At 35.6% G+C, this 15,696-nt stretch overlaps 4 protein-coding genes and 1 non-coding gene across 8 annotated transcripts; 3 read left to right on the plus strand and 2 right to left on the minus strand.

The window, feature by feature from the left end:
- Positions 1-417: 417 nt before the first annotated feature.
- LOC112776817 (uncharacterized) lies at positions 418-4,425 on the plus strand. Its single transcript, XM_025821079.3, has 6 exons — positions 418-646; positions 825-1,085; positions 1,876-2,049; positions 2,230-2,336; positions 3,191-3,573; positions 4,022-4,425. The coding sequence occupies exons 1-6, from the start codon at positions 530-532 to the stop codon at positions 4,168-4,170; spliced, it is 1,191 nt and encodes a 396-aa protein (XP_025676864.1). The 5' UTR covers positions 418-529; the 3' UTR covers positions 4,171-4,425.
- A 406-nt stretch (positions 4,426-4,831) lies between these two features.
- Positions 4,832-8,707, minus strand: LOC112776818 (uncharacterized). Of its 4 annotated transcripts, none has more exons than XR_003190191.3 (5): positions 8,480-8,707; positions 8,152-8,267; positions 6,365-6,731; positions 6,031-6,141; positions 4,832-5,253 (listed from the first exon to the last, which is right to left on the minus strand). XR_003190191.3 is itself a non-coding variant. In XM_025821080.3 (4 exons), the coding sequence occupies exons 1-3, from the start codon at positions 8,585-8,587 to the stop codon at positions 6,368-6,370; spliced, it is 588 nt and encodes a 195-aa protein (XP_025676865.1). In that variant the 5' UTR covers positions 8,588-8,707; the 3' UTR covers positions 4,832-5,253; positions 6,365-6,367. The 4 variants fall into 4 exon arrangements, 1 of the variants encoding a protein (XP_025676865.1); XR_003190193.3 differs by having other exon boundaries at positions 6,031-6,151; XR_003190192.3 differs by having other exon boundaries at positions 6,031-6,177.
- LOC112781821 (small nucleolar RNA snoR126) lies at positions 7,011-7,112 on the minus strand. Its single transcript, XR_003192576.1, has one exon. It is a non-coding gene; the product is annotated as a small nucleolar RNA snoR126 (small nucleolar RNA).
- Positions 8,708-8,906: 199 nt separating the features above from the next.
- LOC112776819 (RNA pseudouridine synthase 1) lies at positions 8,907-10,516 on the plus strand. Its single transcript, XM_025821081.3, has 2 exons — positions 8,907-9,324; positions 9,410-10,516. The coding sequence occupies exons 1-2, from the start codon at positions 8,907-8,909 to the stop codon at positions 10,084-10,086; spliced, it is 1,095 nt and encodes a 364-aa protein (XP_025676866.1). The 3' UTR covers positions 10,087-10,516.
- On the plus strand, positions 10,160-15,545 carry LOC112776816 (pyrophosphate-energized vacuolar membrane proton pump). The gene is made up of 9 exons (XM_025821078.3): positions 10,160-10,296; positions 11,370-11,712; positions 11,809-12,383; positions 12,639-13,018; positions 13,120-13,206; positions 13,515-13,845; positions 14,001-14,411; positions 14,539-14,598; positions 15,091-15,545. Exons 2-9 carry the CDS (start codon positions 11,469-11,471, stop codon positions 15,295-15,297), a joined length of 2,295 nt encoding a protein of 764 aa, XP_025676863.1. The 5' UTR covers positions 10,160-10,296; positions 11,370-11,468; the 3' UTR covers positions 15,298-15,545.
- Positions 15,546-15,696: the final 151 nt, after the last annotated feature.

The raw sequence follows: 15,696 nt of genomic DNA on the forward strand, positions 1-15,696 counted from the left end.
ACGCACAAAAGAGATCAAATTTGACAAGAAATTCGTTTTTATGGAAGAAGAGGAAGAAGAAGAAGAAGAGTAGGAGAAGAAGAAGGAGAAGAAAAAGGAAGAGGAGAAGAAGAAGAAGAAGGAGAAGGAGAAGGAGAAGAAGAAGGAAAAGGAGAAGGAGACGGAGGAGCACGCCATGGAAATCATATATGGGACATATGGGTCAGCGTGTTTTTGGGTCAGCGTGTGTGTAGCACTCCTTATTAAATTATTATTTAATAATTTTTAACTATTAATTTCATATAAAAATAACTAATAAAAATAACTAATGTTTACTTTAATCTAAATAATACTCTACCTTCTTGGTGAATAACTGAATCATTGAGGAAAAACAAACAGAATTAAGGATATATAAACACACCACACACGTGACTTGTCCTTTCACTACAAAATCAATTGCCACTACTTAGCTTCCTATAATTGGCTTCCCCTCTTCTTAATTTGTTGCCATTTCGATTAAAAAAAAAAAACATACACAGGAACGAACTATATGGCTTCAGAAGCTAATAATCCTTCAGACTTGGAGAATCTTTTGGATTTTTCATACCTTGTTGATGAGGATGATATTATTGTTGAAGATTATGATACACGACAAGCATGCGAAAGGGTACGTATTAATTCTTGTCATGCAACTTATACGTACTAACTATATATATACTGTATACTATTTATTTATCCAATTATTTCTTAATTTTATTTTTCTTCTATATCCTTTCAGTTTCTTTTATTTTCATTGTTTAATTTGTTAAGTTTAATTAGTTATCTTGTTTTATTCTTTTTTTCAGGAAGAACATGAACACGATGAATTGAAAGAGTTAGCAGAACTTCCACCATCACTGAGGTTAACACTAACGATAACACCATCTCTGGTGCAAGAAATAGAGGAAAAAGTGAACGGTGGTAGTGTTTATGATGATGTAGTAGAAATTAGAACTTCTTCTCCTTCTCCTTCTTCTCCATGCCAAGAACCACTCATCAACAAGGTTGAGAACAAGTTGAAGGCTGTGCACTTGCCAGTTTGTTCCCTTGCAATTGGGTGTTACTTGGTAATAAACTAATAATAATAATAATAATGCAATTTATACAGTGTTCAATTATATATTGAATGTTGAATTTTCATGCATCCAGTATTTCATACGAATAATATATACTTTTCTTTATGAGAAAAATTAACCAGTCTATTTCTTTTATTTTGTAGATAAAAATACTATTTGTATACTAAAATTATCATTAATATATTTGTATATAAATATATGTATTATTTAATTCATTTTAATGTGTATTTATATTTTAATATATATTTTAAACTAAATTAATAATTAATTGTAATGATTAATTTCAGTGTATACTTAACATATTATTTTGAAATTATAAATTTTGGATTGAATTTTATTCAGTTTTAATTTTGACTTCTAAACTGAATTTAGTTTCTTCAGTCTAAGATATATATATATATATATATATATATATAGCATTAGTACTTAACTACTTATTGCACTTTTCACAACTTTCCATGTTTTCTAATATACTTTATAAGAAATGAATTACTAATAATTAATGTGTGAATTTAATTCAAGTAATAAGTTTATTTACATATAAAAAAAGTATAAGTAGATATTTAAGAGAGAAACAGAAAGTCACACAGAACATTTTGTTCTCGAAAATGAGAACAAACCTTTGTATTTTAATTCTCTTGAATATTATTCACCGTTAACAACATCGTATATATATTTTATGTGAATATTCACACTTAAACTTTAGTAATTTTTTAATTGGTAAAATAAATTGTTCATGATTGTGAATAAAACAAGCGACTATAATAAGTTTGATGTACAGATAGAAGCTCAATATCCAGCACACTTGGTGGCCAAGTTTTACTTTAGCAAGCGAAAACTTGTGTGGGAGATATTAGATAAGGGTTTGAAACATAAGATTGAAATACAATGGGAGAATATTTCAGCCATTCAAGCAAGCATTCAGGAAAACAAACCTGGCCATCTAGAAATTGAGGTGCGTTTAAATATTACGCAAATAATTTTTATTTTATTTCTCATTAAAAACGTGACACAATATTGTTTAAATACTTATTTTATTTATCAAGTAGTGGTGATTTAATTTTTAAAAGGAGATAACGCCACTTGAACTAAAGTACTTATGATGAACTTCTCAAAAACAATTGTTCTTACACAGCTTGATAGAGTGCCATTTTTCTATGGCGAGACTACCCCACAGCCTAAAAAGCATACTGTATGGTCTGCATCCCCTGACTTCACTGGAGGTTATGCTTCCAAATACAGGTGTGTGTAATCTTAATTCTAGAATAAACACTCAAAATTCATCCTCAAAAAATTTCAGATTATTAAATACTTTGATCCTCAATAAATTTTTATATTCTAAAAGTTTTAAAAAATTATTGATTTCAGACGCATCGTCTTTCTATTATTTTAAAGAACAAAAATATTATTTGTACACCAAAATCAATCACTAAAATCAGCTACCAATGTATTTGTGTATAAATACATGTGTGGTTTAATTTATTTTCAATATGTATTTATATTCCAACATATATTTTATACTGATAGTTGACTTTGGTGTGTGATTTTAGTATATACATAGCATAACTCTTTAAAGAATTAATGTCTTAAAATGTATTTTGCAAATCAAATTGGATTATAATTAGTTTTTAAGAACTTGTGTAGGACTGTCAAATGGACCAACTCGATCCATTTAAGCCTAGCCTGCACAATTTCGTAGGTTAAACGGGTTAATCCATTTAAATTCGCTTTTTTTTATTATACATCATTTTTCAGTTTGGACTATTTATGGTCAGTTTAATGGATTAAATAGACTAGCTTGTTTTGACCCCTTAACTATTTTGACGAATCTAAAAGATTAGATCTATGTATCTAACACGCATATTAAAAATTTGATTAAAAGCGATAAATAGACCAGTTTATCCGATAAAAATAATTCTCAACTAATTACTCTTCATGTTATTATCCCGATAATCTACAAGAGTTTCACATAATTTTTTTTATGACACTTCTAAATAATAGATATTTAAATAGAATATTTTACTAAATTATAATTAAATTCATCAACTGAAGTGGGTGTGCATTCCTTCTTTTCCTTTTGTTGTTTATTTATTCAGGAGACACTCCCTTCAATTTCCTCCTGGAGTTCTTGACCAGCACTATGTTAAGCTTCTACAATTGGACAGAAGATTGTTGGAGTTGAGTGGGACACCTTTTCCTAGATTAAAATCTTGTTATTTTGATTCATACCTAGAAGATGAAGAGACAGCAGCAACACACATTCGTTTTGGTCATCATCATGATCTATATGCACATGGGTCAACAACCACCAACCAAGCTATGGAAAGTGAGAAACTATATTTCAGTGCCTTTGAAGAACCAACTTCATTTCCTTCATCAGCATCTACTTTTGATCTCCCTCAACAAGTTCAGCTATATCACAATACAATGCCATTGACCACATGTGCCATTACTGAATCATCTACTCCACTTTCTTCTGGTAACCACCATTTCTATTCATTCTTGCATAATATGTACTCACCATAAACATGGCAAAAATTACACTCTGGACTCTTCTGAGGATATTATGGAGGGCAATTGGCAATGTCATATTTATAAGAAAATTAGTATGGTAAACATCATCTTATGCAAAGCATCCTGCATTACACAAAGTTTAGAGAAAAAATTGTACCTATAAGGTGTAATATAGATAACCTAATTTGATTAAAGTATTAATGATAGATTCGACGGTTTGAATATGCGATCTCAGAGACAACACAAATGTTATTCCAATACTCTCTTTCAAATATTAGAATCATATTTTACAGAATAAAAAAATGTCAAAACCTATAAGATCTAAGAGCAACGCCAAAGACGATTGCTATTACTATATTAGTGTAGATAACCCTAAAAAATAATAGTAATAAATAAATGGTACTTGTTCACAGGCAATTGCTCTCCTACAAATGAGGAAATCAAGAATCAACTGCTACAAGTAGATCATGGCATGTATGACCCTCTTGACGTTCAACATTTTTCGTTCTACCAACAACGTAACTCATTGCATCTCTTCAAAACAACAAGAGCTTGCTCATAGACTCATATACCCTAAGAGGCTAACAAACTATTGCACCCTGCTCCTAGCTACGAGAATGTGTTGGTCAAATGCAATTTCACCCACAGCTATGAATGGAGTTTTTCCTAACTTGTAAAAAGCTTTTGCATTTTACAAAGCCAAAAGCAAACTACCCCCTATTTATTTACATCTCACTTTGCTATCCCCATTTAAAATGTAATGTGTCTTTCTTGGTAACTTCATCATTTTTAAGCAATAATAATTATTTCAGACTCACTTTTGGCTTAACTAAGTATTTAGTAAACCATTTTATCACTATATTCAAGATCCAAATATTTCAAAAAAATATTTAGTTTTGATTCCCAGAAGATTATGATATATCGATTTTCAGGAAGCTTAAACTATTATTTGAAAAGAGTCGAAGCAAATTATCGTAAAGTTTTAGAGACTTCAAGGACATAGTACTTTGGTATAGAAATTAAGGTTTTCAAACTCAATAGTTCACATAAACTTAGGAAATTTAAATAAAGTTGGATGGTAAAACTCAACTTGTAAACTCGACTTGAGGACCTAGACTAATAAACTGGACGATTTTATGAATTAACTAGGCAGATTGATACGTTGATCTAGAAACTTGAACTTAATACCTTTAGAAAAATTTGGACCTAAACCATGAAACATATAATAGTAATAATACTATTTTCAATAACAAACTTATTTAAGCGCTCACTGTTTAACATCATTCTCAAACATAAATCAGATCTCTGAAAAATTCTAGGATCATTCTTTAAAAAATTATTTCAAGAGAAATAAACAGCAAATGGACAGTGAGTGGCCAAGAGAATATCCTATGTCTTCTTATTTATTTATTTTTTATTTTTATTGGTAGGGTAGCCTGGGGCAGCAAGAGAACCACCTGAAGGAGCTATAAGCAGACGCTGGTTCATGGACTTCAAAGCTGGATGAAACATCACTTCTGAGCAAAGGAGCCACTCACAACCATTGACTTAAAAAGGAGTCCAAGGTTTCCAGTTTCCTTGATTGTGTATTGCCATCACAAAACCACCCCTTCTGGATTAAAAGTTAAGAGAAAGAATAATGTGCCTGCGTAATAAATTTTCAGGCGTTAGAATAGCTTGAAACTTCAAGAAATAGATTATATATATATAGCCTGCTGAAACACCCATTAGCCAGAGCAAATTTGCAATACTATGATTCGTTCAGATGCCTTACTTTTTTATTTGAGTTTCTAATGACAAAGAAACGTAGGAATGATGACCCTGAATCTCATTAAATTTTGAAATAACTCTTATGAACCAAGTCCAGCGAGTATAAATGTCCAGAATTTTGTTTTGTTAAAATTTAACACTCCAAACATCAAAATTTATTGATCTATCAGCTGTGAAAGTAAAATTTTTTTAATTTGCATCTTAAAGAAGGACTCTCATTCTGATCAACAAATCATAATTGTGTAAATAACGAAACGGTTTTATTTAATCAAGTATACTATAAACTTTAGTTAATGACTTTTTTATATGTCCATTATTTCCACCTCAAACCTTTATACTTAATAAGAATAAAATAGACCCAAAGAAAAGAATTAAAGAACTGTAAAGAACATCACCAAAAATAGTCAATCTTTTTTTATAAAAACCAAATTGAAAGATAATTATCACTGGGCAATGATAATGTAACAATAAAAGTTACAGTACATAGACACAATCGATCTCCACCACCCTTTGTTCATTCATATTAACATAGCGTCAGGCTAAACAGACATTTGACATTATAAAAAATGGCTGAAGATTTTTCTGCAAATAAAACAGAACTCTCGGCAATTACAATTTTTGAAAACTATATGCAAGATGGAAACAATTTTACCCTGAGGGATTTAATTGCTTTGGGGCAAGCAGACTGATATAATAGCATGTCAACCAGTGGACTTCAACCATTGCATAAATCATGATGTTCAAATTATATTCCTAATGTGTCCTGTAACAACCTTAAAATAGTTTAAAGATGAAGCATCTGTGAATCAACAACACAATTAGTGAACATTCATAAATCAATTTCATCAATTTTATAGGTATATCATACAAAACGTGGTAATGGCATGATATTTCTAAACTCCAGTGAAATCCTACAAGTGGTGTTAATGATATATGTACTAGATGTAATCACTTCCATTACAAATTAAATAACTAGTTTAACTCACAAATCAAGTTTTTGAGATTGAAAGAGGCGATTTGCCAGAGCCTTCTGACATCGCTGCAGGATCAAAAGACCTGGTTGTAGTTTCTTCTGCTCCTTCTGAATTTATTTCGGCAAAGCTTCTTTTCTTTGGTGGCGTGTTTAAATTTACATTCTCGTTTTCTTTTTGCTTTCCTTTGCCTTTATCTTTTCTGCTGTCAGCCTCCTTATCAGGTTGTGGTTCCCCATTTGGAAGTGGAAATAAAGGAGGCTCTTGGCCACTCAATCGACAAAACACTTTCTCAACTGTTTCACTTATCTCCTTTCCCAGGCCATTATTATCTAAAATTAACTCCCAAACTGATTTGGAGGCTTTTTCAAGTACAGAAGCTCTGCATGAAATAAACACGGATGTAAGAGAAGATCAATAATGAATATAAAATCTAATAAGGAATAATGACTACAAACCAATCTTCCAAGACCACTACATATAGCGACCAGATGGAAGCACAACAAAATAGACACTCAACATGAGAAAGTCAAGAAAACAATATATTAACATTAAGCAGACCACGTAAGCCCAAAAAAAATTTAACAAGTAGGTGATATATTGACCAGGGAGGGCTGCTTAATATGCTTTGTGTAATGTTTCATTTGATAACAAAAAATAATAGGCTCAGACACGCACAAAGACTGTCATCAAAGAGCAAACACGTTTGCTTTGGTCCTGGTCACTGATCAGAATCGAGAAATGTTGTCTGTCATCACAGCCTACTGATATTCTGTAATGTTTGTGCAAAAACGATTTGAAGTGAAGTAGCGAATTTGAATTCATCGTGTTTGCACTCATTTATTCATACTTCTTTGCAGAAAACCACTTAACGCTGCTAATAGAATGCAACCTTTATATACGCAACTTCGAAAGCAAGTTAAAAGCTATGCAAGAATTTCAATTTCGTAAAAATTCTAGACTATCAAGGACCAACTGTCTTAAAATCATAAGCTGTTAGGAAAAAAGGCACATAAATGACCTTTTTATTTCATTGGAAGATAAAATTATACATATAAGAAAGGAAGAATTCCCAAGACAAGAGATCCTATATACATAAACCAAAATATACAAAAACTACCAAAGGAGCATAATATTCCAATCTCTCGGTAGGGCCTAAATAGTCCTCTAAATAGTCCATCTACTTGATACCGAAAAGACACCAAGTGCCTAAATCTATCCCACAGATGAAGCACATTAATGAGTTTTGCTAATAGCATAATGCCCCCTCCCCCCAACAATGCAAGAGCCTGTTCGCCTTGAAGCATCGACACTACATGGGCCTATCATATGCTAAAGTTCAACTCTCAATTAGAATAATAGGGATAACAAAAATTAAATTCTAAACCATTTAGTCATAGACTTTGGTAATATGACAAGGAGTATCTCAGCATAGTGTATATGTTATTATGTGAAAGCATATGAATAATTTATATATTTAACAGACCCAATACTTTTGTCTGGAGCAGAATACTTTAATACCAGTTGAGATGGGGTCTTCTCTTCGGGTGAGTTATAATCATATGTAGGTAAAGCTAAGTTCATGCTTACTATTTGAAAGGAATTCAATGACTATATATAGAACAGGTTTTACCCATCCCTTCCCCACCAAATATGTTAAACAAATACAGTTCGATAACTTCTACCCTGCATCACATTTTGCATCAATTATGTGCAATATCAGGAATGAAACTTTCAAGGTAGAACCCTTTGGAAGAGTTAGCACATAAAAACTGGTGCTTGTGGTCAAATCTATAACTTACTCGAGTTCTTGCCGAAGCGCATCAAACAGCTCTCTTTTGGTCTGTTTCTCAGCTCCAGGGGTGTTCAGAACCCTACTCTGTTCAGCCATCTTTATAGTAGTGCTCTTCAATTCCTCCTTTAAAAAAAAAAAATTAAAAAAAAAAAATCAACTTAGACCATGAAAAACTGCAAACCAACGAGACCTCATGGAAATTAACTATCTAGTGCAATGGAATCAGACACTTATTAAAATTCAGCCAAGTTTTCAGTAATATCTCATGGCTTCCATAATTAAAAAGACCAAGATTTAAAAGAAAACAGAAAAGGAAAAAGAGAAAGGGAAATTACATTGGCCTTGAGCTGGTTGATGATCTTCAATCTGAGGGCATCGATTGTGCCGTCGTTCATGAGGGACTCAAGCACATCCTCTGGAGTGATGATAGAGGAAGAAGCCATGAGAGTCAAAATTGCAGAAAACCGTAACCCTGGATGATGTATTTCGAGTCTCGCGTTGATCGATGCTTATACTACAATTGCGAATGTCTGGGGTTCAGTATAGATAAATATATACACCTTCCAGAAAACGTTGTCGTATTAATGGGTAAAAGAGGGTGGAGCGCAGTGTCAGTTTGAGAAAAAGGGGAACTCAGAAAAACCCTAAAAATACGATGGAGAGGGGAATACAGATGAAGATGAGGGTGAGGCGAAGAGGAAAAGTTATATAACCGTTTTTATTAGATAAATTTTGTTATGACGAAACTACCCTTCGGCCTTCATGAATCATTCTCTCACTCACCGTCTCCGTTCACACCATTCTGGCATTCTCTCTTTCAAGTTTCATCCCAAAACCCTTCTCAACCATCATCGCTACCAGAATCTCCATACCCTCCCTCTCCAAAACTGTGGTAGCATGGCAGACTCAGATGAATCCCAACCGCCAACCGACTCGTCCCAAAATGGCCTTACTTCCCTCGATAATTACCCCGTGCCACTGTCCCCTCCACTCCCCGCAATCTCCAAGCAAATCGAGCTAAGCCGAGCCATGACCGCATCTTCGAAATCGAGCCTCTTCTCTCTCTCAACGTGCCACGTCATCTACGAAGACCAATGGCTCATCGCAATCAACAAGCCCCAAGGAATCTACTGCGAAACCATCCTCTCTTCCGTTCCAACCCTTCTCAAACCACCTCAAGGTCAAACTAAATCTACATTGAAACAAAATTGTTACACATTTTATAGCCTTTATTTCAGGGTTAGTTATCATATTTTTCTGTTCAGGTGTCCACGTCAGCGTGCCTGAGCTGCACCTTGCTAACCGTCTCGACCGCGACACGAGCGGCGTGACGATTATTACGAAGTCACACAAAGTAGCATCGAAGTTCGTGAAGGCATTCACCGACCACGAGGTTCGTAAAACCTACATCGCTCTCTGCAGTGGCGTGGCCCCGAAGTGGAACAGGATTACCGTTAGGTCCGGGCACGGGAGGTCCAAGTTTGGCGCGTGGCGCGTTTACGCTGCCTCCGATGTCGGGCGGAAGCTACCAGGCGGTTCGGTAGTCCGTGACATGGAGACTTCGTTCGAGGTTTTATCGGTAAACGGAAGCGGAACGTTCAGAGACGAGTCGGAAATTAACGACGGTGGTGATGTGGTGGTTGTTGAGGAGAGAGCTGTGAGAGAAGGTAGTGGTGGCGATGCAGAGAGTGAGATAATAGTTAGGGCGTATCCTAGGAGTGGACGAACGCATCAGATTCGGTTGCATTGTCAGTACCTTGGGATTTCGATTGTAGGGGACGTGAAGTATGAAGGGGTCTGTGAATGGAAAGAGGTGGCGCGTGAGGGCCACGCGCTTCATGCCGAGAGCTTATCGTTCAAGCACCCCATTACTGGCGATCGCATTTCACTGCACGCGCCGCTTCCATCTTGGGCCAATAAGGCCTTGCAGTTGCAGCACTGAGGAAATTGTGTGTGTTTTGCAAAAGAGACCTTTAATTTGAAGGAATCATTGTCATGTCCTTGTTGCGATGAAGATCAGGGTCGTTATTTTTGAAACCTGCTTCAGTGCTCTCTCCAAACTGTCAAATACTAACGGAGTAACAGTACATTCAGAGTTTGGTTGCTCCTCGGCCGCATGCAGTGGGCGCCTGAGAAATTTGCTAATTTGGAGGTTCTTGCTATTTCTCATGTCAACAAGTTTGCTTTAGCTTTGAGAGTTTGATTATACTAAATCCTAGCTCTGTTTCTTCAAAGAATATAATTTATGTTTGATATCATTCTTGGCTTTGTTTGGAACGAATTTTTTTTTAATCTTTAGTGTATCAAACTTTATATAGTTGGTAATCAAAAAATAGTTTCTCAAAAAGCAATATATACAAATATGTGATTTATATTGGAGTATTTTGAGACTCAGTCTCAACCATTTGTGATGTTCCTGGTGGTGTAAAAAAAGAAAATATTGATCTGGCATTATTGTTCTGAAAGAATAATAGATTAATAGTACACATGCACCTTGGTAATTCTTTCGATCAAGTCATTTGTATGACTAGGCAACTTGTAGAACGGAGATATGGACCTTTATATTTAAATAATTAGTTCCAATGACTCTGCCCACACTGTTTTTACTTTTGAAGAGCATCAATAAAGAATTAGAAAAGTAATTCGGTTTTGATTAGTCCCTTGAAATTGAGCCGTTGTTTCTTATCACATAATCTTCTAGACTGGTTGGTATTGGTCTATTGGCATGCTTTTAATGACCTCATCATCTTGCGCAAAGTAGCATTATTCCTATCCATGTTCCATTTGATCACACGGAAGCAAGTTTTCTTTAGCAGTTGAAGGATAAGACTTGTGTTTATTTAACTTATTTAGAACTTTCAGGCTTCTACCAATTGGTGCCATATAATATATTTACATTTTTTGGTGTGAATGAAATACTTATTTTGAGTGAACAGTTTGTCAGTTGGTGCTTATTAAAAGTGAAGTTGATATCTCTACTTGTACACATCAACATCATATTTTGAAAATTGGTTGCAGTCTTATAGTTCTCGGCCCATAGGAATATGATTAGAATTGAACAGACATGTCCTACCCCATTAATCAAAAGCGCCAGTTTACTAAATCAGTGTCATGGAAAAACTGTTGAAGTCCAAATCCGTCATTCTAAACAACCAATTTTTTAGATTCTAAGGGCCATGCAAGCTCCCATAGTTTTCTTATCTTGTTATATTGTGCACTTTCTAGATTTTAAGATTGGTCTCCCAGGCTATAAAACTCGGTGGTTGATTATGCTATTTTAGCTAAAGAAGTTTACAACAAAATTTCAACTGCGGTATTTGGAAAATGGGGGAGTTGAGTGAGGGCCTTACACAAGTTCTGATACCTGTGGCAGCATTAATTGGAATTGGATTTGCTTTGCTTCAATGGTTCTTGGTCTCAAAGGTCAGAGTGTCTGCTGTTGCTGATCACAATGGCAGGGACAATGGGCACAAAAGCAGCTTACTAGGAGATGCAGAGTTGGAGAATGGTGTCCGGGTTCCTGAAGTTACTGCTAAGTGTGCCGAAATTCAGCATGCCATTTCTGTTGGTGAGATTTCTTTTTCCCTCTTATAAGCTTGTGATTGGATTGAGTTACAATAATGGAGAACTGAAACGTGATCATCTCAATTTGATACATTTGCAGGTGCTACTTCGTTTCTCTTTACTGAGTATAGGTACCTGACTATCTTCATGGGAGTATTTGGTGTAATAATTTTTCTGTTTCTGGGCTCTGTGAAGGGCTTTAGTACCAAAAGCGAACCTTGCACCTACAATGAAGGCAATCTTTGTAAACCAGCACTTGCCAATGCTGTGTTTAGCACTATAGCTTTCTTGCTTGGTGCCATTACCTCTGTCCTTTCTGGCTTTCTTGGGATGAAGATTGCTACCTATGCCAATGCTAGAACAACTCTTGAAGCAAGAAAGGGAATAGGAAAGGCCTTTGTTATTGCTTTCCGCTCTGGTGCGGTGATGGGGTTTCTTCTTGCTGCAAATGGCCTGTTGGTGCTATATGTTGCCATCAATTTATTCAAACTGTATTATGGGGATGACTGGGAGGGACTTTACGAGTCTATTACTGGCTACGGGCTTGGAGGTTCATCAATGGCGCTCTTTGGAAGAGTTGGAGGAGGCATATACACCAAGGCAGCTGATGTTGGTGCTGACCTTGTGGGAAAAGTTGAACAGAATATCCCTGAAGATGATCCACGCAACCCAGCTGTAATTTGTTGTTCACCTTTTTTGTTAATCATCTCAATTTATTTTCTGAAAATGCTATTTGTTGTTGAAGTTTTTGTAAACATTTTCATGGTTGATTACTATCATTCAAATCCAAGCCAACTTCATTATAATCTATCAAATTAAAACATTCTCCAATGCATGATTTGTGGAAAACTGAAGTTACTATATATCATTTTAAACTATTATGCTTACATGTTTATATTTCTGGTCACTGAATTTTTTGAATATTTTCAGGTTATTGCTGACAATGTGGGAGACAATGTTGGAGATATCGCAGGTATGGGTTCTGACTTATTCGGGTCCTATGCAGAATCATCCTGTGCAGCTCTATTTGTTGCATCCATATCATCTTTTGGACTGAATCATGACTACACAGCCATGTCATATCCTCTCATCATAAGCTCAATGGGAATTGTGGTTTGCATGATTACAACTCTTTTTGCAACTGATATATTCGAAATAAAATACGAGAACCAAATAGAACCATCCTTGAAACGTCAACTTCTTATCTCTACTGTATTAATGACCGTTGGTATTGCCATAGTCAGCTTCTTTGCTTTGCCATCAGAGTTCACTCTTTATAACTTTGGCGGCAGCAAGGTTGTCAAGAACTGGTATGACCAATTTTCATGTGCCAGCCTACTTTTGTCAGCATGTACAGATTTCTTCATCTTTATGTTATTCAAATTAAATATCATCAACTACATAATTACAGGCACCTTTTCTTCTGTGTTGCCATTGGCTTGTGGGCTGGACTTGTAATCGGGTACATTACTGAGTATTTCACTAGCAATGCTTACAGGTGAGCAACCTTCATTTATTCTTGTGTTGGAATTCATATTGCTTAAAATTTCTTCTAATCCCCTGGCTCCTGTCCTGTCACATGGAATCCCATTCCCCCGATGTTAAAAAGTCCCTGAGAGTTTGGCATTATTCAATATTTTCAGAAAGTTGGATATTGTGAATGGCATAAAGTTTTTCATAACCATTCCCTTTAAACGCCCTCATAGATACTCAATGACTGTCTATTTGACAAAAATTGATGTTCAAATTTGGTGCTTGGATGCTAATTTGCTGACTATCTGTTCATATTTCATTTGCATGTTGCAGTCCGGTGCAAGACGTAGCAGATTCCTGCAGGACAGGAGCTGCAACAAATGTTATTTTTGGATTGGCGCTGGGATATAAGTCGGTCATAATTCCCATATTTGCTATTGCAGTTGCTATTTATGTAAGCTTCAGCCTTGCAGCCATGTATGGAATTGCTGTTGCAGCACTTGGAATGCTGAGTACTATTGCCACTGGTCTTGCCATTGATGCGTATGGCCCCATCAGTGATAATGCTGGAGGCATTGCGGAAATGGCTGGATTGAGACATGAGATACGAGAAAGAACAGATGCTCTGGATGCTGCAGGAAACACCACTGCTGCCATAGGCAAGGTAACTGTTTGTAAAATGCTTAAATTTAATAGCTTGCTTGGAAAGACTAGGAAAGAAATTATGAATTCGACTCTTGTTATTGAATTATCTACGAGAATCTGATTTTCTATTTTATTTTATTTTTTTAAATTTTTTTGTGCGTGCCTTTGTAATAGGGTTTTGCTATTGGATCAGCTGCACTTGTGTCTCTTGCATTATTTGGTGCTTATGTGAGCAGGGCAGGCATAAAAACAGTGAACGTTATGACCCCAAAAGTATTTATTGGTTTGATTGTGGGAGCAATGCTTCCTTATTGGTTTTCAGCGATGACAATGAAGAGTGTTGGGAGTGCGGCTCTCAAAATGGTTGAAGAAGTTCGCAGGCAATTCAATACTATTCCTGGTCTCCTAGAAGGAACAGGAAAACCAGATTACGCAAATTGTGTAAAGATTTCTACCGATGCCTCATTGAGGGAGATGATCCCACCCGGTGCACTGGTTTTGCTTGCTCCACTTATTGCCGGAACATTGTTCGGAGTGGAAACACTTGCTGGGGTACTTGCTGGCTCTCTTGTTTCCGGAGTGCAGGTATAATATGGCCTTGAACTTGTACTATCTCAACACTGATGCTATTTTTTCGCCTTTAAGATTGTGCTTTCTTGAAAATTAGCTTTGAAAATTTAACTTCTTGACAAAATGATTTTCATTTTCCTAGGTGGCAATTTCAGCTTCAAACACTGGTGGGGCATGGGATAATGCTAAGAAGTACATCGAGGTAAGGGACAAAGGTTTCATGTTACCATTCAAATTTGGTTGGTTTTTAGCGCTTTACTGATGTATAACTTGCCAGCGAAGAATTCTAGCATTCTAAAGGAACACAATGCATTTTATCTTTTTGAGCAGGGGTGGAGCTAGAACCGTTTATAGGAGGAGGTCAACATGAAAGACCTAACTAGATAGGAAACAAAAGAAAAAATTAGGGGGATCAAACCATAAAAATAGAGGACTTCATAAATAAAATTTATTAATTTGGGGCTCTTCATCTACAATAAGCTCCGCCCCTGCATTTGAGTTTTGACCACTTCTTTTGGCATTTAGAAATGTAACTAAAAAATATTTTTCTATTAACATCCAAATATATATTGTCTACATACTATATGACACCCATTTTGCCGCTCTTTAAGATGTTCAAATACATTACTCCAAATGTAATTTACTTTTCATTGAACTCCAAATGTAATCTTATACATTGTTTTGGTGCCTATAGGCTGGTATTACCGAGCATGCTGTGTCACTGGGGCCAAAGGGATCAGATGCTCACAAGGCTGCGGTTATAGGTGACACTGTTGGAGACCCTCTCAAAGACACTTCGGGTCCCTCACTCAACATCTTGATAAAGTTGATGGCAGTGGAATCATTGGTATTTGCTCCATTCTTCGCAGCTCATGGAGGCTTAATTTTCAAGTTATTCTGATTTCTCTCTTCTTGCAGTCAACTAAACCCGGTTTGTGCATATTTGTTCAGCATCATGTAGTGCAGTGGAGCTATGAGATTGATAGTGTTTTGCCTTCGTTAGTACAGTATAGTATTACATTATGTAACTTTCATTAGGCCAATTTTATTCCAGTAAATCAGCAATAAAATTTACATGATGTAACTTGAGTGTCATGAAATTTAGATGTCATTGTTAATTTATGAAAATATTAGTTAGTATTTATGGTATATGGATTACGCGTGACGTGTGCGAGTATAATGAAAGTATGAAACTAAACGCTCAAAACCGTCTCGGTACCTAACGCCGTCGTGTGGAATACTCTAGAACAACCAATAAATAATCATGACCCCTTTAATATTTGTCAATATGTAAATCGCT

Source organism: Arachis hypogaea, chromosome 19 (genome assembly GCF_003086295.3).
Source record: "Arachis hypogaea cultivar Tifrunner chromosome 19, arahy.Tifrunner.gnm2.J5K5, whole genome shotgun sequence".
Lineage (NCBI taxonomy): Eukaryota > Viridiplantae > Streptophyta > Magnoliopsida > Fabales > Fabaceae > Arachis > Arachis hypogaea.

Coding starts and splice junctions, on each gene's coding strand:
- LOC112776817 (XM_025821079.3), top strand. CDS start 530: ATGGCTTCAGAAGCTAATAATCCTTCAGACTTGGAGAATCTTTTGGAT. Junction 2,337..3,190: donor GGTTATGCTTCCAAATACAG/GTGTGTGTAATC, acceptor TTATTTATTCAG/GAGACACTCCCTTCAATTTC. Junction 3,574..4,021: donor ATCTACTCCACTTTCTTCTG/GTAACCACCATT, acceptor ACTTGTTCACAG/GCAATTGCTCTCCTACAAAT.
- LOC112776818 (XM_025821080.3), bottom strand. CDS start 8,587: ATGGCTTCTTCCTCTATCATCACTCCAGAGGATGTGCTTGAGTCCCTC. Junction 8,268..8,479: donor TCAACCAGCTCAAGGCCAAT/GTAATTTCCCTT, acceptor TTTTTTTTAAAG/GAGGAATTGAAGAGCACTAC. Junction 6,732..8,151: donor GCGCTTCGGCAAGAACTCGA/GTAAGTTATAGA, acceptor TATTTCATGCAG/AGCTTCTGTACTTGAAAAAG.
- LOC112776819 (XM_025821081.3), top strand. CDS start 8,907: ATGAATCATTCTCTCACTCACCGTCTCCGTTCACACCATTCTGGCATT. Junction 9,325..9,409: donor CCTTCTCAAACCACCTCAAG/GTCAAACTAAAT, acceptor TTTTCTGTTCAG/GTGTCCACGTCAGCGTGCCT.
- LOC112776816 (XM_025821078.3), top strand. CDS start 11,469: ATGGGGGAGTTGAGTGAGGGCCTTACACAAGTTCTGATACCTGTGGCA. Junction 11,713..11,808: donor TCAGCATGCCATTTCTGTTG/GTGAGATTTCTT, acceptor ATACATTTGCAG/GTGCTACTTCGTTTCTCTTT. Junction 14,412..14,538: donor CTCTTGTTTCCGGAGTGCAG/GTATAATATGGC, acceptor TCATTTTCCTAG/GTGGCAATTTCAGCTTCAAA.